The 22,917-nt window shown below is 48.7% G+C and overlaps 1 protein-coding gene across 7 annotated transcripts in view; it reads right to left on the bottom strand.

The window, feature by feature from the left end:
- The window catches only part of Csmd2 (CUB and Sushi multiple domains 2), a 581,156-nt gene that overhangs the window by 85,943 nt on the left and 472,296 nt on the right, over positions 1–22,917 (bottom strand). For all 7 annotated transcript variants that reach the window (XR_001784158.2, XR_001784159.2, XR_001784160.2 and 4 more), the window contains 10 exons: positions 18,831–19,025; positions 17,870–17,986; positions 15,218–15,331; positions 8,897–8,992; positions 7,584–7,787; positions 6,796–6,920; positions 5,905–6,001; positions 4,256–4,360; positions 1,493–1,611; positions 879–948 (listed from right to left, as the gene is read on the bottom strand). Coding sequence is in view for 2 of the 7 variants with exons in the window: in XM_011240560.3 (XP_011238862.1) it covers positions 879–948; positions 1,493–1,611; positions 4,256–4,360; positions 5,905–6,001; positions 6,796–6,920; positions 7,584–7,787; positions 8,897–8,992; positions 15,218–15,331; positions 17,870–17,986; positions 18,831–19,025 (1,242 nt within the window). In the remaining 5 variants the exon portion in view is untranslated. The remainder of the gene's footprint in view (positions 1–878; positions 949–1,492; positions 1,612–4,255; positions 4,361–5,904; positions 6,002–6,795; positions 6,921–7,583; positions 7,788–8,896; positions 8,993–15,217; positions 15,332–17,869; positions 17,987–18,830; positions 19,026–22,917) is intronic.

Raw genomic sequence — 22,917 nt, 5'->3', positions numbered from 1 at the left:
CACATCAAGTGTGTATAACACACACACCAAGTGTACACAACATACACACACCAAGTGTATATATAACACACACATACACCAAGTATATATACAATATACTAAGAGTATATACAATACACATCAAGTGTATACAACACACAGACCAAGTGTATATACAACACACATACCAAGTGTATACAAACCACACACACACACACACACACACACACACACACAGAGAGAGAGAGAGAGAGAGAGAGAGAGAGAGAGAGAGAGAGAGAGAGACAGAGACAGAGAGAGAGAGAGAGAGAGAGAGAGAGAGAGAGAATGCATCCCACTGGACAATGCAATGGGAAGCACGTTGCTTGGAGCCTGTCACTTAGGAGACACCTGGCTACTATTTGTTTCTTACTTTCTTGACCTGACCGAAATTCTCTGCAGCATCAATGTATCTGTTAACTTCCTCAACATTTCCCAGCATGGGCTAAGCAGTGAAGCCAAGTCAGGTCCTTATTTTATGTGCAATCTACAACATTACAAGCAGGTTTGTTAGTCTGTTCTTACTTTGACAAAGTCATGAGATAAACCCAATGTGCCTAAAAATGTCTTCTGGGCTCTGGCTGGTTGTGTGGAACCACAGTGGCCCCCATAATATTCTAAAGTAAAGCAACCTTGTTGTGACTTTTTTTTTTTAAGTTGGTGGGCAGAGCCTTCTAGAAGTCAGGACAGCTTTGAATGAGAGTTAGAAATGACAAAAATGTCTTTCAGAAACTACTGACTTGGAACAAATCCAGAACATCAGAATTTCTTTGGACTTGAACTTGAACACAGCAATACAGCTGGGAGCTCGGATCCCTAGGGATTTGGACTTTAGTGAATTTCCAAGTCAGTTCTCTTACCAATGCAGAGCGGAGGGGGGTAGTTCCATCGACGCACAGTCCCGGGCATGCAGGAGATGTGGGCATGGCCCTGGAGAAATCAGGACAGAAGTGGGTGAGAGGTTCCCAGGGGCATAATTATACACATAACCCAGAGCAGGGGCTCACTCTAGGCCTCACGTCAGGGGGCAAGACACACGGGATACATACAGACATACAGACACATGGGATCACCTTGGGATTCGAGGTAAGGCAGAAGGAGAGAGATTTGGAGGGGAGAGACCACTTATTAAGAGCCATCACTAAAGAATTCTCATTACAAGAGGTTTCCTTGTGAGTTTCCTCTAATTACTAAATTCCCTCATGGGCCCTCAAAGGGAAATTAAATTTTCCTAAAGTCCAATCAAATCAGACTTTGCAGGAACACATTCCGGGCTAGATTATTCAAAGCCTTTACCATCACAAAGTTTGCTTTTGCGAGAACCGTTCCAGGAGGAGATAGCTGTCCCCAGTGTGTATGGCGGTCACACCCATCTTTGATGGATATAGCTGTATTGTTACAGGACTGGGCAATCAGCTCAGGGGACAAATGTCTGCTCCCTACCCTTGGGTTTTGGTTGAGGAGAGGTAGGTACCTGGAGGGCATATCCTGGCTCACACTGGAAAGAGACCACGTCGTTCACCAAATAGCGCTCTCCTGTCTTCACCCCATTGCTGGGTACAGCTGGTTCGGGACAACTGCTCAAGCCCACGGCTAGACAAGCCAGAGCAGGGAGAGAGAAGGATGCATAAGCTTGGTAGGTTGAGGTGACAGAGGTTGAGGGTACAGCTGGCTGCTTGGGGTCCAAGGCTTGTGCCTTCCTGGGCACTTGCCAACCTCTCTACTTAGCATGCTGAGGAAGTTGGAACATGTAGGGTAGGACGGAGGCTCACCAGGTCAAAGCTGGGAGAGGGGTGCCACTTCAGGAACTGTGGGTGTTCTGTGCACCCACTGAGCTCAGCATCAGGCTATCCTGGCTGCAGATCCCCAGGCCTGTCTGAGCCCCTCCAGTGTCCCTCTTGCGCCTGCTCTCAATTTCCCTCCCCTTCCTCTGCCCTTAGAAGACAGTGTCTGTAGCAGGAAGAGAGTTGGCCTGAAAGAAGTTGGCCCACCAGCAAGACTGTCCCCTGGTTCCTAACTCAAGGTCAGGGCAGTCCCCTTCTCTAAGGGGAGTCCCCCATGGTTGGCCCTCCATGCTCAGCACTAGCCCTTAGGCACTGTAGGATCTAGTCACAGCTCGGAGCTGCTTTCAAGTCACCCAAACTTACAGTGACTCTTACAATCTCTCCTTGAGTCTCTGGCCCTCCTTACCTACTATGAAATACATCCTCGTGACTATCATGGATAACTCAAGGACCATCAACAGCAGGCCACACCCCCTCCCATGATTCACTCTGTGGACTCTCAAATTCTCTCCTGTTCATTTTTCTTGACTTAAAGTCCGACCCATGTTCCTTCCGTCCAGTTGTACTGATCGTCCTGTCTAGAGATGGCTGTGATATCATCATCATGGTCATCTTGGGAGGAGCTGCTCTTTCTGAGCCTGTCCCCTCATTTCACCCAATTGCTGCAGGACTTAACTGCCATCTCATAGAGAGGGTTACAGTGGCCCCTATGTGTGCTCTTAAGCCATAACATTGGGATTCAGGACCAGATCGGTGTGACTCCAGGTCTGTCCAAGAGCAGTTAAATTCTGAGGTCACATAAGCACATTCCAGCTGTAAGATGCATGATATAGACCCCTGTGTGCTGGTGGACTCCATCTCACTTCTCTGTTAGAGCTAGGAGACTTGTAAGGGCATGGAGCTTGCTGGATAGAGGTCTCTCCTTCAAAGCATGCGTTGCACCAAAATAGGGCTGTAAAGGCATCAGCAGCCTGCATAGCTATATGAGCTGAGCCAGGGAGGTTTGAGAGAGGGTGGCCTTTCCTTTCCTGGTGGCTCCCTTGAGAGATGCAGGCTCTCTGGGCAGCCTATGGGTAGCCACATGTCCAGGAAAAAAGGATAATGGATTACTTGGCAGCCCAGAGAACCTGCCACTGGCCTGTCTCTGAGTCCTTGGTCCACTTTAGAGATAAAACTCTGATAACATTTTTCCCTCCTGAAGAAAACTGACGTATGATAAAGTATACAAGTTATATGTGAATATTCCGTGTATATCCTATGCAGTTGTTATATATGGATATGCTATGTGTATCCTATGTAGTTATTATATGTAAATATGTCATGTGTATCCTATGTAGTTTATATAGGTATATGTTCTATGTATCCTACATAGTTGTTATATGTGAATATGCCATGTGTATCCTATGTAGTTGTTATATGTGAATATGCTGTGTGTATCCTATGCAGTTGTCATGACCATTTGAGGATATATGTTGTGTTTTAGCAAATGTTTGCACTTGCAAAGCTAGAGGGCATCGGACTGGGGATGTAGCCAGTGGTAGAGTGGTTGCCTAGCACGCGAGGTGTTCTGGGTTTCACCCCTAGCACCACAAATCCCTAACACAAACACAAATAAAAAAGGAACACACTGCAGTCACCCCAGAATACACTGGTGTCTCCTCTCCCCATGCCCAGACTGCATATGTGCCTCTGAGATGGGACTATGACACTTAGAAATGAAGTCTGTTGGTGGCTATGTCCCAACCCCTCAGCAGTGAGACAGAGGCCCCAAGGATGAGATGTAAAGTAACTGGGAAACCGAACATGAGGCTCTTCCTCGTAGCTGACTGTTGGGATGCCCTGACCATTCAGTAGGGGAGCTCACAGTGCAGTGACTTAAACACCCCTATTGGGGAGGTGGTAAGGATGGAGGAAGATTGGCCGTGTCTACAACATGTTGCAGGCCTCACCTACAGGAGCTCTATGGTGCCTTCAGGTGGTGATGAGGAGCATCCTGGGGTCCAACTGGCCCTTCCTCAACCACCTGGAGAAAGCTCACTCTTCTAGGAGACCAAGTCGTCTGCCTAACTTCTGGTGCTGGCCCCATTCTGACCCTATCAGATCTTTCCATGTGTCCATGTTGTCGCAGACCCCCCCCCCCCCAAGCATCCCCTCCATTTCCTTATATCCAGGATTATCTACTGGGGCCAAGGCTGATGCTGAGCACTGTCTACTCAGGCTCTGGGGTATCTAGAGGGTTCATACGTCAGTGGGTGCTAGATTTATCCCATTGTTAAGTACACAAACTTTAGAGAGCTTCAGGCCTGCTCTAATCCTCTTCCTGTGGCCAGTGGTAGGCTTCAGTGGAAAGGAGTGGATATAGCCCAATTTAGCCCGCATTGAGGGTAGAGATCCAGACACTGTTTGTTCCCACCCAGAACCCCCTCCTACCAGCCATGACCCGAGATTCTCACTCTTATATTCCAAGTGGAAGCCAGCAGCAGACACACTGATGTCAGAGTAGAAGTGGAGATAGAGTTGATTGGAGGTGCTATTCAGGAGGGCTGGTACTGTTGTTCCTGGGAGAGAAAAGTAAGGGTCATTGAGGCATACCCTCCTGGGTACCAAATCCTACCTAGCTGCTCTGTTTCTACTGCCTGTTGATATTCTGCACCCAGGAATACCCCAGTGTCCCCCGATCAAACCTACTAAATGACAAATGCTAGGTAGACAATGGGCCAGAGAAGGGAGGCCGTGGATGAGCAGTGCCATAGACCTACGCTGCAGGCAGGGATACTCCTCACTGAGAGGTCTAGGAGTCTGGTCCCTACTTAGTCATCTTCAAAATGATTCCAACATATACATCTGTGTGGTCAACTCAGCAGGGCAGGCAGGCGGTTTGTCTGGGTGTGTATGAATCATTTTTCTATTCTAGCATCTAGAATCTCTGAGCCTGGCAGATTCAGGTGACCTCCTAAGCCATTGGACCAAACCACACACGGTGCTCTGATACATGCTAGGCTTTAGATGGGCCGGGGTGGGGAGATCCACTTTGGGGGAAAATTGGGTTGCTCCTTAAAAAATGAGGCAATGGTGATTCTGTTTCTTTATATATGCTCCTGAGGATGGGCAAAACATGTGACGCCAGACTCGGCAGCTCGACTGGGTTCCAGAGAGAAAAGGTATAATGACGGCACCCCAAAGAAAAGGTATAATAATGGCACCCCAGCCAGTCATGGGGAATTGGAAGTGTGGGGCTTGCATGACAGTAACCTGCCATGGAAACTGGGTGGAGAGATTTCAGAGCTCTGAGTCAGAAAGTCTCCATGAGATGAGACCAGGCCAGCTATGCCCACCAGTGCCTGGCTGGCCAGCCTGCCAGTGCCTGCCTGCAATATCGTGGATTGCTTTTTAAATATTTTACACTACAAGACCTTGCATGTGGATATCCATCCCAGCGTTAGTCACAGCTAACGGCTTCATAATGAATGCGACACAGCCATCCACTGAAGGGTGGGTGGGTAGGTATATGAAGAAACATCTTGCTCACACAGCACAGTGCTGATTCAAATGGACAATGGGCAAAACATGTGGAAGCCTGACAGAAGCCACATGGTGTAAGATTTCATTTGTATGAACTTCTTGGACTACGGAAAGTCCATGGGAATCAAAAGATCAGTGGTTGCCAGAGTCGGGGGGGCGGGGCGGGGTAAGCGGGGGATGGAGACTGAATGCAGTCCGCACTTGGCTTCTTTTCAGGACAATAGAAATTAAAATTACTCTGGGATTAGTTAGAATTGATGGTTGCAGATCAACACATACAATTATGTGGTCAGCACAGCGGGGCAGACAGTTTATCTGGACATGCATGAATCTTTTTTCTATCTTAACATCATGGATTTCTGGGCCTAGCAGAGTCAGATAATTTCTCGGGCCATCGAGCAAAACCATACACCACACTCTGGCACATGCCTGCCATTAGATGGCAGTGGGGAATACCAAGCCCCATTCAGTGGTGATGATGGTGGTAATGGTGATAGTAGTGGTGATGATGATGACGGTGGTGGTAGTGGTGGTGTCTGTCACAACCCTCCATATGGAAGCCCTGGATGTCCCATCTTACCCGAGAAACTCCCCAGCATGGTTACGGTGTTATCTGCTCCGTCAAACACTTCTAGAGAGTCCCAGTTCTGCTCTGTGACAAAACTGATGACTTGAATCTGGACAGACAGAAGGACAGAGTTGTCGGTCACACAGCTCAAGTGCCTCCCTCCTGACTCTTCCCGTGGGTTATTTATTTATTCATTTATTTAGGAGCCAGGGTCTCACATAGCTCAGACTAATCCTGAATCACTATGTAGCTGAGGATGGCTAAGCTATTAATCCCCCTGCCTCTGCTTTCCTGGGGGTGCTGATTATGGGTGTGCACAAGCACACCTGGGGATTGAACCCAGTGCATTGTGTATGTCATGAAAGAACTCTACCATCTGAGCTGCCTTCTCCCACTTGGAATATTCTTGGGGTTTCCTTCTCCCACTGGGTGTGTCCAGCTGGGGTCCTGATGGCTTCACTGGCCTGGTAGGCTCTGGCTCTTCTCCCATGTCTCCTTGTGTTGCCCTTGCCCTGGGCATATGTTACGTAGCCTGATGTGTGCCCAGATGCTCTCCCCTGGCCTCACTGCACTTGCTGGTCTGTTCCTCCCCCATTTATCAGTGATATCGCTTTTCTCTCCTTAATGATCTTAGATACGCCTCAAACCATTTGAATGTCTCCTAAGAACCTTCCAAAGTCACACTGCAGGTGTAAGCCCACTTTCTTCTCTGGGCCCTCTTGGCTGGCTGGACCTAATTTCCTCTCTCATCCTCCCTCCCCCCAGAGATGCTGTGATTTGGAGTCATATCTCTATATCTGCAAATGTGCTCCCAGTGACCCAGGGACAAGGATGGAGCTGTTGATTCTCCCTCCACCTCAGTCTAACAGCAGCCACTTAACTAAGGCGCCTCCTTGCTCCTACCTGGATGCCAGCGCCTTCCGGGACCATGATCTTCCACACACAGTTGAGGCTGTTGAGATATGGCTCTGGGAAGCCAGGGGACAGGATGGTGCCCCTGCGCTCAGTGAGGTTGCCACCACACGGCACTGGGAAGAGACATGGGCTGGTCAGAGGCTCCTTGGCTCATCTTTGTGGTGGCTCCCTGAGAGCCTCTTCATGTGCCTCCCTCAGGGCCTTGGGTCTTGGGTCTCTGCTGGGCCTCTCCCTGGGCTAGCTTCTCCTATGACTTCTGACTCCACTTCCCTTGGGATCTCTGGGCTCTGCTGGGTCACCTTCAAGTGCTAGCCTCTTCCTTGCCCTCTGCACCCAGCCCACTCTCTCAGGGTCTCCAGGATGCTCTAACTCATCTTGTTCTGGTTTCTCCTCTAGTCCTCAATACCCCTCTACTACTCTCACAACTTGTAGGGTCCCTAGCCCTGCTGGGCCTCCTTTTCATGATGGTTTCTCCCTCTGGGACCTCTTGCTCTCAGCCTTCTTGATGACTTGACCTCCAACAATGGTAGCTGTTCCTCTCTTCTCGGCTATCCCTCTCCAGTTTCTCCCCAGTTCTGTGTTCACACTGCCCCACAGGCCCAGGGAGTTATTTGGTCTGAATAGGACTTTCTCCCTGGGTGCTGAGAAGGGCTACTGTGTGCCTTGAGGATATCTCTGATGGTTGGCTGCATCCCTCATGGAGAAAAGTCTACCCCACTCCTTTCCTTCCTTCTTTTCTCCTTCCACTCTCTGTCTTGCTAACCTTATCCACTTACCCACACAGGTTGGTGCAGAGACATTCCACTGGGCCAGTGCCCCAGGTACAGGGAGGCACTCGATCTCTGGGGACCCCTGCAGGGCATAGCCTGAGTTGCATTCAAAGCGAATGATGGCCCCCACGGAGAAGTCACTGCCAAGCCTCTTGCCATAGCGAGGTTCTGGCACAGAGCTGCACTGTGTGGCGCTGGTTCGGGGTACCGCTGTGGGGAAGAGGGGCACTTAGTGGCCAGGCTCCACCCCTGTAGAGACTGGCCCAGGGTGCATGGAGGACAAGGCTGGAAGGAGCTCTGGGATATCAGGGCACATTTTAAGGCTGGCATGGGCACTTTCTAGGGCAGGGACCATTTTGAGGCACACTGCTGGACTCAATGTTGGGCTCAGTTTCTGGGAATCATGGCTAGGGAGAGCCCCAGGAACCAGACTTTAGTCTCAGGGTTTTTCCTCTGCTTTCCTAGTGATATATCTTCCTTACGAAGGCCCCGTGCTCCCCAAAAGCAACAATCCTTTCCCCTCCACTCCATGAGGCATCACCCTGCTCACTGGCTTCTCTCAAGGCCCTGTCCAGAGTCTTCAGATGACTTGAACATAATGGTGGCTTGTGGGAATCATGGCGTCCCTTGTAGCAGAATTGCCCTGCACAGGGATACACGTGGCCTCCCGGGCAGTGTAGACCACACAGGGAGGGCTGTGCTTAGAGACTGGTGGCCTTAACAATGTGGCTGTTGCTGGGTAAGGGTAGACTGGATTTTGGCAGGTCAAAGCAAGGATGCCCCAAGCAGCTCCTGGGTCTTAGTGACCCGGAATGAACACAACACTGATTGCCTGCTGGGTTGTGGACTTTTTTTGAACAGACCAGCGAGCCGTTAGTATTACCCTCATTCCATACACAGCAATTAGTGGTTCTAAGGAATGGAATGGCTGGTGTCTGCCTCCCCAATCAAAGCCTGTCTGTCCCAGCCCTTTTCTATACACTGCAGATAAAACCAAGTTCCTTGAAGTAAGAGGACTGATCTGATGCCCCGGCATCATCAGACATGCAATGGGCACTGTGTGTCGGGGTGGGGTGGGGGGAGGGGAGACAGGGAGCGTAGGAAAGGAATTAACTTCCCAATTCAACATAGAATTTAGCCCAGAATCTGTTGCTTGAGTAAATAGATGTATACAACTGAAAAAAAAAACCCTATGGCACACATTGCCCCCCCCCCACCCCCAACCCTCATAGAAAGGTGCAGATGGCAGATGAAAGGCCTCTCTATTCCTTGGGACACAAAGATGACTTTTGACCCTCCAAGATTCACATCCTATGTACCTTGGTAGACAAAGTGGAACCCCCGGGCTGATACTTGACCTTTGGCGCTAAACTTGATGAGAACTTGATTGGAGGTGGCCAAGGGCAGCGACTCTCCTGCCGAGAGGAAGGAAGAGAGAGGAAGACAGTGAGTGTGGCTGTAACACTCCAAGGACAGAATCAAGGCCATAGCTAACATGGTGCCTCCTTCCATATTCCAGGACTCGCAGCAACCCAACACACAGCCTGCACCTTACAGTGGGAAGCTCACAGATGGGGGCCGGGGATGTGGCTCGGTTGGTAGAGTTGGCTTGCCTAGGATGCATGACACTCTGGGTTCGATCCCCCAGCACTGCATGAGCTGGGCAGAGTGGTGCACACACCTCTAATCCCAGCACTTGGGAGGCAGAGGCAGGAGGACCGTAAGCTAAAGGCCAACCTCCACCCTCAGTTATGCAGAATGCCTGCGGCCATCGTTGGCTATGTGAGATTCTGTCCTCGCCTCCCATATGCTGAGATGGTTTTACATCCACGTTCCCTTTGATCTGTGGTCACTGTGAGGCCAGCATGGCAGGGCTCAGCACCCTCACTTACAAAACAAGATGAAGGGCTTTGGAGAATTACATGACCTGACCAGAAAGGAGGAAGCTGCTAAGGGTGTGTTGATTTACGGGTGGAAGGGGATGGCGGTTACCATACTGCCTGCAAGTTTACTTGGGAAAAGAAAACTAGATGGATTAAAGGTAAATACATAAGAATCAGGTGTGGTTGATAGGAAGGAAGGAGATAAGATCACCTGACAGCTCTGGCCTTTCCCAGACACCCCTTGATGTGATAGGGGCATATGACTCAGACTAGGGCATCCCTGCGAGCAAAGAAAACACTTGTCAGGATGCTGAACAGAACAGCTCAGTGGAGGCTGGGACTGTCCCGGGCACCCCAGGGTATGTTATCTTCCAACCACATGGTGCAGAGGATGGGGATACAGGGCCTGTAGGGGTACAGGGCCCTGGGAGCAGCAGACAACACAGGCTTAGGTCGGCTGGTGTGGTACAGATGCAGGAGCAGGACAGTACCAGCTGGAACCAGAGCCATAAATACAGCCCGGCTCATCTCTCTCTTCCTGTGGAAGCTCAGGCACAATGTAGCGATGGGCAGTGACAGGAGCCTCTGCATTCTGCCTCTCCATGACCTCAGGGACCCCTGACTCCATCTTCCAAAAGGAAATTAGAGTTATAGAGGTTCAGTCTATGGCCACTGGGGAGAGGGCTGGAGTTCAGATCAGCAGGGAATCATTGAGAAGACTCCCCGATGCCTCTTGAAAGCCCCTTGCCGCCCACCCGCCGCAGGGATCAGGCAGAACCTTTTGCTCAGCACGCTTAGATTTCCATGTGGCCTCGAGTCATTTCCCTAGCTAAGAGTCATTGCTCCATATAACTTCTGGGTGCTGAAGCAGAAGACTAAGTCTCCCCGTTCCTCATTGTTGTCCTTCCCAGCTCTGCCTCTCTAGGGAGATGAGCAGGGAGAACCCCCTTTCTCCTGCCCTCCTAGCATCTGTGAAGAAGGGCCCCGGGGATGGCTGGCAGAACCCAGATGACGTAAGTCCTGACTGCACACACATTTCCTTCCTGGGAAAGCACGGAATCACTAGCCACAAGAAAACTCCTAAAGAAGAGGCCATTGCGAGAAGTCAACACAAATCTTTCATGTGAATTACAGTGGAGAACAGAGGGAAAGGTTTCCAGCCATGACTGCCCAAGGTTAAGTGGAGCATGGCACCTCTGATGCCCAAGGAAGATATGGCAGAGGGAGGCACTGAAGTCAGCGAAGGCTACACAGGAAGGGAGGAGACAGACGCCTGCTCTAACATGTGACTTGGGGCACCCTGACGTGTGGCTTGTGGATTGTGCAGATGTCCAGAAATGATGTGGCTGTGAAGTTAGGGTATTTTCCCAGAATCTATAGGAAAAGGACACAAAGAGATCGAAGCCATGAGAGAAATGAAGATGGGAAAATACAACAAGCAGATACGGGGGCAGGGGGGGGAATTCCAGAGAGAGAGAGAGAGAGGAAGAAAACCACAAGGAAAAGAGTTTGAGAAGAAAGATGGCTTGCCGCGCTGTGGCTCAGGCTGTGGAGGCTTGCCAAGCACCAGATATGATGAGAAAAAAGAGCTTGGCTTTGAGGGCTGCTTAATTTTCTAAATAAGAAAACATGAGAGTCCCATGGACAGCGAAGCATTGGAGATTCACGAGGCTGAGGGCTCAGCTTGGATCCCGGTTTGTCTGTAATAGGAAATACTGGAATAAGGCAGAGCAATTTGCTCGGGTTTTTTTTTTTCTTCAAGACCTCTAATTTGATTTGCAAGAAAGTTGGTGTTCCCATGCCATGCCAGGGGAAGGCATTTGTGAATCTGCAAGGTGACGTGTGTGTGTGTGTGTGTGTGTGTGTGTGTGTGCGCTGAGCCTCAGTGAAGGAAAGAACTGAAAGGGAGAAGCCAGGAGCTAGCAAAGAGGAACTGCTAGGGAATGGCTGGCCGACTCCAGTTGACTACTGTCAATGAGGTAAGGACCGAGGCCAATGTCAGGACGTGGGTGAGAAGTTTATGAGTCAAAAATAATTACTAAGACGATTAGCATAAAAACCCAAAGATAAAATATTAGCATTGAAATTCAAACCATCTACCTGGAATCAGAGAAGGAAGTCAAAGGCATCTACGTGGATAGACCAGGAATCAGAGAAGGAAATCAAAGGAAAAACCATGAGGAGCAGGAAATAGAACAAGGAAGCACATGATGGAGTTTCCCTCCCAGGAGGCCAAGAATTAGGCTAGCTTTCTGGGACTGGAGTGACAGATGGTAGGTGTTGGGAGTTGAACCTAGGTCTTCGTCAAGAGCAACAAGAGGTCTAAACCATTGAGCCATTTCATTAGCCCCAGAAGAGACATTCTTAACTCTTGGGCAAAAAGAGTATCAAGTATTAAAATAGTATGTCTCAACTAGTGTATATCAAAACGAATGGCACGAAGTCCAAATGAATACACTGCTACAAGCATATGCAGACGGAGCACACCACTGTCAACGCGTGCATTCTTGCCCAGGGAAAAGCAGCAACAATGCTCTCTGCTCAAGATGTCAGGACAAGAAAAATACAGTACTTTGAAGAAGCAACAGAAGAGAGAATGTATGAAATAAAAGCAGTGGCTAATTAAATAGGAACAAACTCCACAGAAGCACTGATCCATCTAGAGCAATAAGAATTCCCCAGAGCAACAGAACCTCACAAACCTCTGACATAGCTAAGCAGGGAAGGGGACCATGACCATGGCACTTAGAGCTCCAGAGGTAGGGAACATAAGCAAGGGACATTAAAAACAAAAAACAAAAAACAACCCAAACCTCATATATTACATAAGTGACATCACTAAAGTGAAGAGAAATTCTGAAATGAATTTTACCAAAAGATAAAACATTAGCATTGAAATTCGAACTATCTACCTGGGAAGACCAGGAACCACGGAAGGGAAAAAACCAAAACCAAACCACAGAGGGGCAGGAAATAAAACAAGGAAGCCAATGTAATTGCCAGTGATGGAGTGTCTCACCCACAGCCGAGGATTAGCCTGTGAGAGTAGTATACTGAGGACGGTTCAATGGGTTTATAAGGGGAATACACTCTGAATGTCACTCTTAGAATTGACAAGCAAAGACCAGCTACAAAACGCAAAGGGAGGGAAAGAGCCTGTTTATAATAAGAGAGCAATAAAGACTGCTAAAGACCTTCACGAGACAGCTGGGAATAAAATCAACAACAGACACAAATCACCACCACTTACCGAAAGTGGCAGCTTCCCCTGCAGTTTCCAACAGGTAAATGGAGAGATGCATCATATTCCCAGATGGGGACAAGTGTTAGTATAAAGATGTATGCTCTCTCCAACAATACCTACACATTTTATGAAATTCTAGAGATAATTCCTACGTGTTTATTTTTTCTTGTTTCGCATCGTTGTCTCCTGATCTTGAACCTGCTAAGAAGTTGAGGCTGACCTTGAACTTCCGACTCTGTGTTTCCTCCTCCCAAGTGCTGGGATCACAGACCTGCACCACTGCCCTGAGTTTATGCAGTGCTAGCTAGACATCGAACATACCTGCCTTTATACAGCATGCTAGGCTAGTGCTCTATCAGCTGAGCTATATTGCCAGCCCTATACATTTTTAAAAAACTGACAAAATGTTTCTAGATAATAATGTGAGATTTAAAATGAGCAAGAATGGCCAATTTAAAAAAGTCATGAGAGCTGGTTGTGTTTGTTTGGCATGCCTGGGAGTCAGGAGGGTGAGAAGCTTGAGGCCAGCCTGGGTTAAGACCTGTCCAACAAAACAAAACAAAACAAAACAAAACAACCCTCCCCCCAAAAACTGAAGAAAAAAAACCAACAAAAAAAGTCAAACAAAAAAAATGACCACACCTTTTAAAGTTATTATGACAGATCTGGGTAGGTGGCTTAGTAGTTAAAAGCTCTGAGTTTGGTTCCCAGCATCCAAGGCAGCTCACAACCACATCTAATTCCAGTTCTAGGGGGAACTGGTGCCCTCTTCTGGCCTCTTTGGGAACTTTATACCTGTGGTGCACTTGTGTACATGCAGTTAAAACTCCCCTACGCATAAAATAAAAATAAAAATAAATCTTTAAACAAGTTATTAAAGCACCAAGTACCTTTATAGTATTATAATAACCAAAACCTGCACAGGGAGAAATATGTACTTGGAAGACATGAATAGGAAAAGAGCCAAACACCCATAATAATTAGAATATGTAAATCTGGCATTTTGAAAATCATATCAGGATGACTGATTAATTGGCTTAAGTCTCTGTAGCAAATAGAGAGTCAAAATAAAATCCAGAGGCATTGAGGCGAAGAGATGGAACTAAAGAGAAGAAGAAGAAAACGGTGGGATCTTCATCTGCTCTGTATATAAGCAAAGGCGTGAACGAGAAAAGATCCATTTGATCTTTCAAGGGATATTTTGATTTTTTGATATCAAAACATACATTGAAGAAAACTACATGGGAAGTGGCAAAGTGGAGGGGGAGGTTTTTCATAGTATATAAGATTCCTATGCTATAGACTGTATTTCACCCGTAGCCATGTGGGGCTATACTTTATGAGTAAGAAGATGAGGGCTAATAGAAAAATCGACCCAAATTTGCAACAAGGATGCATGGGCCAATACACACATTATGAAAAGGTCACCACCACACTCGCCATAAAAAAAAAAAGGCAAATTAGAGAATGAAATACTACTCACATATTTCAAATTGATAACTTTTTAAAAATTGCCTCATTTTTGGCAAGCAAAGCTACAAGATGCTTGCATTAGGGTTATTTGACAATCTATACAAAAAGGCCCCAATGACCTCACTGCATTCTTTTTTAAAATATGTATTTTTTTTTAATGAATATGAGTACACCAGAGCTGTCTTCAGACACACCAGAAGGGGACATCAGATCTCATTACAGATGGTTGTGAGCCACCATGTGGTTTCTGGGAATTGAACTCAGGACCTCTGGAAGAGCAGCCAGTGCTCTTAACCACTGAGCCATCTCTCCAGCCCCACTCATCGTACTCTTTAACTCATCTGCTCTTAGAAATGCTGCGGTGCGGGCAGGGATATGTATATAAAGGTGTGTGTAATGCAGCGAGCTAGTGTTCATAATGCAGAAGCAGATAAATGCACAGCACTGGGGAATTTGTTCTATAAATCTTGAGTAAGTATAGGAGAAACTACCAAGAAGCATTAGAAATCCCATTATAAAAGAGCTACATAACGCCGGAGGAAAGTTCATGGTGAGTAATTACAATGAAATACATATACTGTTTGATTCAATAAAAGATGTAAGGGTCTGTCTGGGTAGATCTGAAGAGCAGAGGGACGCACATTATATCTTGGCAATCTGACAACTTCTGAGCGTTGTTTATTTAAGATTTTCCCTTATGGGGATTTTGGTTTGGCCCCAAATTTTCTTCAATGAAAACACAATATGCTGATAGTGAAAAGAAAAGATGGGGTCTGGGTACGAGTCTGTACACACACACACACACACACACACACACACACACACACACACACACACACACCCAGAGGAGGTATGGGCCCTCTGTTCTGTGTGGCCCTTCTGATGTGGAGACATTACTGCAGATTATAAACACAGCACATTTTTGACCATGATGCTTACAGGGCCTCATTGTCAGCTACAGTCCTGGGATGGCCCATGTTCCCCTTCCCACCACCTCCACCCATCCCATCCCATCCCAATCCCTCACTGGCCCTGGGTACCTGTGTGAGAGCCTGAGAGGGAGCTGAGGAGCCGGGAGTGCTGGCTGTAGCCGTCGTGTACCTCCACGATGTCATTGAGGGCCGTGTGGAAGAAGGCAAACTGGCCGAACACCACTGTGGAGGAGACATAGCATGGGAATCTCAGTGCAGAGGATTGGCAGGCTTCCGGGTGGGTGGGTGCGGTGGGGGTGGGGAGTGGGGAGGATGGGGAGGAGATGGTGGTCTGTTGGCTTTGGGCCAGGAGAAGGGCAGTTAGAGGAGGTTAGTGGTGCAGGGACCAACAGTTAGCATGCTTTTCTGTTGCAACATTAGCACACGACAACACTGGGGCACAGACAGGGACACAGACAGCTGGGGAGTCCCTGGCTGGTCTTCACAGGGGTCAAGACAACATCCACACCTGCACCCAAGGTCAGGCTAGTGGAGGCAGCCTGAGCCAGTCTTACTCTTCTCTACATAACAGCTGCATCAGCTACTTGAGGATTTGAAAGGGTTTCTGGTAACATCTTCCATTCCTCCAGCCCCCCCCGCCCCCCCCCCCCCCCGATCTCAGGAACCTGTAAACATCTTGGCTTTATTATTTTTCAAATTCCCAGCCATCCAGGTAAGCCTCTGGATACCAGCTCTTGGGCAGTAAGAGGCGTGAGAGTGGGGAGTGGCCAACAGCCCCAAGGCAGGAACATATAGACATCCAACTCATCCAAAAGAGGGTGTGGCACTCACAAAGCACCCATTGCGTGCCAGAGACCACACTAGTTATGTGTAGTGTCTTTTTTGACTGTGGCTTTCCCAGAAATGATTCATATTTTGTAGACCAAGAAGCAGAGGCTGGGAAGTTAAAAAGAGTTCCTCGGACCATTCTGTTCATTTGAAAAGGTACCCCAGGAACTCAGGTCTCCATCTGGAAACAGCAGGGGTTCCTCAGTCATCTTCTCTCTGTCAGTTACTGTTGAGGAGTGGGGTTCACCATGGATACAGCTCCTACCCACCTGACAGCACCTGTCTCCCATGTTCCCGTGTACTGCCAACAAGAGCCAGGTAGGCCCCACATCCCTGCTTTGGCTCAGAATCTTCAGCTCATAGGAAACAGGACATATGTGTGTGTTTGCATGGTGTGTGTGTTGTATATATTTTCTTTAGGTCATGTGTGTAGTCGCTATGTATGATTTGTATATATTGTGTGCTGGGGCAGAGAGGGAGGAACTCAGGCCAAGGAGTAAACTGCTTGACACAAAGCAGTTGGCAGTGTGGAATGTAGCAGTCACTGGAGTAATCTTAGTTCTTGAGTATGGCCCGAGGGGGAGAGAAAGAACACGAGGAAAGGAATATTTCCATACCCTGAAAATGGCCACAACACTGGGTGACATCAGTGGGTGACAGGGGTCTGCCATCCCACAGAGGTGGGCAGCGCACACAGACTTCCTGCTTCTGTAGAGTGTGCAATTCTTCCCAACCAAATGAAAACCTCAGAGAGCTTTATTTGATTCTGAGGGAAATGGAGCAACATGGTAGGGCGAGGCAGGCTACCTCTGAGAAGGGGATCACAGAAAGGCCTCTGGCAGCATGACGTCAGAACTGAGCTAGTCACTTCTACCTGGAGGGGAATATCTGCCTCTGCTCCCCTGGCTCAGGGCCTGGCCTCACTGACAAAGAGGACTCCCTGGAGCACCATGCTCTTAGCAGCCAGTGCTCCTGGTTCTCATGGTCCATGTGTGACACTGGTCAGGCCCAGGTGGGTTACTGGCTGAGGACTGCACTCCTTGTCATGAGAGCAAATGAAGCAAGCACTGCACGCTGGCCATCATCAAGGGCTCCTGACTTTCTAGACTTTCCTCAGTGGAATCCTGCAGGCCTAAAGCTCCTGTCTCAGTGGTGTGTGTGTGTGTGTGTGTATGTGTGTGTGTGTGTGTGTGTGTGTGTGTGTGTGTGTGTACAAGGATGAGACTGGGAATTGCAGAGACAGGAATGTGTCTCCCACCTGGGTGACGCCAGACCTCAGCGGAGCAGATGGCCCTTCAGGGTGGCACTAAACACTTGGTGAATGACTCAAAGCATCTGGGACCTGCTCCTTGCTCTTCCCAGCCTATGTTTGAGAAGACGTACCATGGTTTGTTCTAGATGGTCAAGATGACGATCCTTATTCCTTCAGCCTGGGTGTCTCGGGATCTGGAAGTTTCTCTGACTTCTTAGCACAGATACTTGCCTCATGGGTTCCTTGCTCCTCCTACTTACTGCTGCTGGATTCCCCTCGGATGGGGGACAGGAATGATGTGATTTCCATCCTGCCCCCCTTACCAGTACCTTCAAAGCTGTCTTCACCCTGCCCCTTCTCTCTTTCCTCCTGTTCCCAGACCACACACAGCTGGGTCCCTGGCAGGCTGGGTCTGCAGCCTTTCTAGTCCTGCCAATCTGTGCTGTGTGAGGAGACTTGGAGAAACTGGCCTTTGCTAGCCATCTTCAGTTCATGTCTACCCTCATGCCTCCGAATGCCCCTCTTTCTCCTCTGGCCAGGAAGCCTCCTCCTGTTACATCCCAGGACATGATGCTGCTCTGCCTGAGAGGCTGTCCTGCCAGGTCCCACAAGGGGCTTGCTATTTTGGAAGAAACAGGGGAGGAATCAGAAAACAGGAAAGCAAGCCAAGGAAACCCTACCGTAGTCCTTAGGCACGGTGACAAAATACAAGCACGTCTGTCCACTGGTATAGTTCTGGGGGTAGTTTGGAGACAGGACCACTCCATCTGAACCCACATACTGTCCACCACAGGGAGCTGAAAAAGAAGTCAGAGAAGGGGTTGGTGACTTGGTGGCCTTTTATCAGTTGCTTGTCTTCTTTTAGTTCAGCCTGAGCCTCTCTAGCCCTGTTCTGACCAAGGACATCCACTTGTCCTTAGCCTGAAATCTGCCCAAGGACACACATCAGCCTTTGCCCTGGAGGTGTTAGCACTAGCTTGAGCCCTTCCTTGAAGGCACATGCTAAGGGCTTACACCATGAGGCTCTTGTGCTTATATGTAGGACCTAGACATGGCCTTTGGCTCCATGGCTGATGCCTACAGGTACTGGTGTTTTCCAAACTTTACCTCCTGGGAACCACACAGCCAAGCCATTCCTATTCTTGGTGCCAACTTTCACAACTGGCCTTGATGCTGGTCTCTCCCACGTACCCAGGCAGAGTCTGCATTATTTTTCAGTAGGGGTGGCCCCCATGCTCTTGGGGGTTCTGACACACAGGTGGCAACACACATCACCTTTTGGCCTTATTTTACACAGACATCACCCAGAATGTCTTCAGCCTCAAGGGTAAACCCAAGGTCACCTTTATCCTCCCTCCCTGGTATGTACCTCCTGGGTGGCAGGCTACAAGTCTTGGTTGAGTGTCCATCCGAACGGGAACAGGCACACTCAAGAGATAGGACCATCCAGAGGGACTGAGACGCAGGGTGAATGATGAAGCCATCCCTCTTTGTTGCAAACTCATTTGTCAGACCCTGCTTGCTTCATAGAAGTATTCTGGAGGCCATGTCCTCCTTCTCCCTCATACAGACACTTCTGACCACCATCCATCATGAGGTATCCCTTGGCCCTTGAACCCCTAGGGTCCTGGCTATTCTCACCTGTGCAAACTGGCCTCGGATTGTTCCACATCGGCTTCCCATCAGGTCCCAGGATGCAGCTCAGGGTGGAGGCTCCTTCCACCTCATAGCCCCCGTGGCAGTAGTAGGTGACAGAAGAACCAAGCTTCAGGTCGGAGCCCACTCGAGTGCCGTTCTTGATCGAACCAGGGTCAAAACAGGACTCCCTTGGGTTTTCTGAAAAACCAGACAGATGGACAGACAGAGAATGAGAGAGGGGGTGGGGAGAATTCATTAGTGACCCATGAGCAGGACAGAGGGTCTCAACATGCCCAGCCCATTTCCCTTCATGTCTAGAAACACCTCTAAGATGTATTAGAGATCTGAAGTTGAGAGTGGCCTTCAGGAGCGAAGCTCTCCTCCTTGGTCCTTGTTGCTGTGATCCACAGAGAAGGAGGTGAGTTCTTTGCCTTGGGTATCCTCTTTTTATCTCCTTGCTGGCTTCCACAAGAGGGGCAAGTACTGCTCTGCCTGCTGTGAGCCTACGCCCCTGCCAACATCCTGGAGAAAGTCAGAGGATGCTACAGGAGAAGGCCAGTGCTCAGGCCCAGCCCCTGGCTCCTCTCTCACCCCAGCTGGCACAGGCTGGGTTTCCTTGGCTTCCTATCTCCAGCCACACATCTGGCAATAACCAGTATTTGAAGCCATCATTCTCCTCTTCATCTTTTCCTCCACTATGCTGGCCTGAGGGTGGAGCTGACTACAGCTCTGCAAGGCTCACCAAAAAGGGCACTAAACCCAGAACCAGGGAGGAGGTGGGGTACCTCCCCCCACCTCTGGTTGGATGCCCCAACCCCATGTAATATCCAATGTATTGAAGTAATAGTGTTTTCTGTCTGGCCACAAACTATGCCCAGACAGGCAACTGTGTGTGTACCCAACTCATTTATTCTTTTTGACACCTCTCAGCACCATACTTAATGTTTCCAAAGGTCTAGGAGTACCAGCTGGAGCCTGGGTCTCTGACAGAGACCTAACACTATAGCCTTTCTTCCCTCAGAAATCCCAAGATGTCCTGGAAGGCAGCCCTTACTCCACCTGTCATCAGGACTGTCAGCTAGGCAGTGGCAGCACACTAAGGCCAAATGGCACCGGGAACCTGTCACTGGCCCTTTGGTTTTGGTTAGAGTGTTGATGCAGGGCAAGAATTCTGTTCGACTCTTAACATGCTAGCCACCTTGGCACAAGGGCCCTGATGTTGAGTGAGCTAAGGAAGGAAGAGCTGGAAGAGAAGATATCAGAGTTCAGAGATAAATGGCTCTGGAGGAATTTTGTTGATGTCAGTTCCTGTCACCCTGGTACCTTTTAGAATGCACACGCACTCGGCAGCCATTGCTCAAGGCTGTCACTTAGCTGCCAATCAGCCTGTTGAGTGACGGGGCAGGACCCCAAGGGTCCGTGATTCTGTCGTGTCCATCAGCTCTCACATTTGAGCCCTCCTAATGTTCCTGCTCTTCAAGGCATCCCCACAGAGCTGAGCATGCAGCACTCCTGGGTGTATTGCTGGGACTCACTGGACCCAGGGAATTCATTCACCTGGCAAAGGCCCCACCCCCTCGGCTTCTTAGTGTGCCTCATGGTACATCACCCTGACCCCTGCATCAAATCTGGCCTTCCCTTATGCCTGAGGTTCTGGCTAGACTAGAAATGGCCACTGGATGAATCAGATTCAAATCTCAGAGATGTGATGACCTGTTACCATAAATTCATGAGTCAAATCATATTTGAAATTAAGGAGCTGAAACCAAGCTCACACAGAGCCTAAATCAGCTGTGGTACCTGCCTTCCATTCCCCTTCCGGTCTCAATGATGGAACCCACGTTTGACTGACAGTTCCCGGGGATCAGGTAAGACCTACACATCCCAGGCTCTTGGGCAGCCAGGTCTGGCCTAGGAGATGGAAGAACGCAAGCAAGACCTTCTGCTTCCCTCGGAGGAGACAAAATCCTTCTAGGCCTTAACAGCCCTGCAGGTGTTGCCCCATCATTCCCTCTGTGATGTTACTGCCTCTTGTTCCTTTGATGACTTTCTGCAGACACTCAAGACCACATCTGGATAGGCCCCTCTCACTTTTTATATTGAATGACTACTGCCTCCAATCTATGCGCTACATATACTCCTGGTGTGGGGTCAGCCCCTGGAGCATGGTTGACCTACTAGGAGACATATCCTTAAAGGAAACTGACCCTTCCGTATCCCTAGGTCCCCACTCGGGGTGGGATAAGATGCATTCTATTGTCCCGATAGTCAGGGCAAGGACATTTATTTCCAGTGACTTCCAAACTCCTGGAGGATGGGGACAATTACTGAGTCTTCTTGTAGCCCTAGCAACGACCTCAGAACTTAGCACCAGGGCTGGCAGTGTGTGGCACAGAGTGTGGGCCTGATGTACGATTGCTACCTTGTCTGGCTGAACAATGAGGGGCGTGGCCGATCAACAAGCCCTAGGAGCCAGTGTGTATTCACATCTGCTCACATTTCAGAAGAGGACGGGTTTTCCATCCTGAGTGCTATTACACTAATAACAGTGATGACAGCCCACACATGGGAATGTCACTTTGTCAGTCTCAAAGCCCCTCCGACTCTGTCATCTCGCCTCTGTCTCAGCAGGCAGAGCCAGGCACGGTCACACTGCAGGCGCCACATGAAGGATGTGGTGATCAGAGAGACAGGACGGGTTCTCCAAGCCATTCAGCTAGTGAGAGATGGAATGGGGATCAGTAGACCTGCAGCTGGCCCAGACTTGGCTGTAAATAATAAAACAGGGCTCCCAACCCATTACTATCACGGTCCTAAGTAAAACCCAAGCTGCCCAAAGCAGCAACACAGAAACCACTTCTTTCTGGTCTTCATAGATGAGCTCCATTCCTGCTCTTTCTAAAAGCCAAATCCTGGAACAATAGGCAAAACGTTCAACCAGCCAGCGGAGTGGTTGCAAAGGCGGGATGATGACTAAGATGGCTCAAGTCCATCAAGTGCTTGCCCTGCAAACACGGGACCCAAGCTTAATCCTTGGAATCTGTTTGCAAGTTCTGGGTGTGAGATTGTGTGCCTGTAACCCCAGCACAAGGCTAAGACAGGCTAGCTCACTGGCCAGCCAGCTTTGCCTACATGGTGAGATATAGACCAAGAAGAGACTCTCTCAAAGGACATAGAAAGCACTCTTGACGATGAAATGTGAGGGTAACTTCCGGTCTTCTCACGCACCTGTATTCACACACAGACAATAACACATACACACACACACCCACCCACACACATACACAGGCACACACAGACACACACACACACCCAGACACACACATACACAGGCACACACATGCACAGACACACACACACACAGGCACACACAGACACACAGACACAGGCACACACAAACATACACATACATACATATAGTCACACACAGATACACACACAAGCACACACACAAGCACACACACACATACAGGCACACATACGTATATCAGAATGCATGTTTGCTTGTCCTAAGATGGGAATGTAGAGCATTGTGCGTACAGGTGCTCTAATTGGTCCTCAAAGAAGACAGGTGTCAAACTAGTACTAATGATTAGCTCGACAGAATTTAGAGTCACCAGGGAGATGAGCTGATAGGTATGCCTGGGGGATTATCTTGATCCTGTAAATAGCATCATTTTTTGTGCTCTTTCATATATACATATATATATATATATATATGACTGTATAGATACATCTACACATATGTCCACATTTATACATATATACAGTCTTTGAATATTAACCATCTGTAGCATAATTTTTACTGCTTATATTGTAGATGATGTTCTAGAAGATAATAACTTGCCAAGTTCACAAATCAAGGAAGAAGTAGAGCTAGGATTTGGGTAATGCTGTCTGGGATAATTAAGGAAGAAGAGGAAGTCAAAAGGGGACTAATGGAGCAGAAAAATGTGGAGTGCCTGGGAGCCCAGAACACCGTCCTGACTATTAATAACCTCTGAAGAGCACAGGGTATTTGATACACGCCAGGCACTGTATCAACGGCTTCAACACACAGGATCATTGAGCTTTGTAGCTTTGCTGTGTG

This window comes from Mus musculus, chromosome 4, assembly GCF_000001635.26.
Source record: "Mus musculus strain C57BL/6J chromosome 4, GRCm38.p6 C57BL/6J".
Classification (NCBI taxonomy): domain Eukaryota; kingdom Metazoa; phylum Chordata; class Mammalia; order Rodentia; family Muridae; genus Mus; species Mus musculus.
Note: the sequence above shows the minus strand (reverse complement) of the source record. Positions and strands in the feature narration are given on the sequence as shown.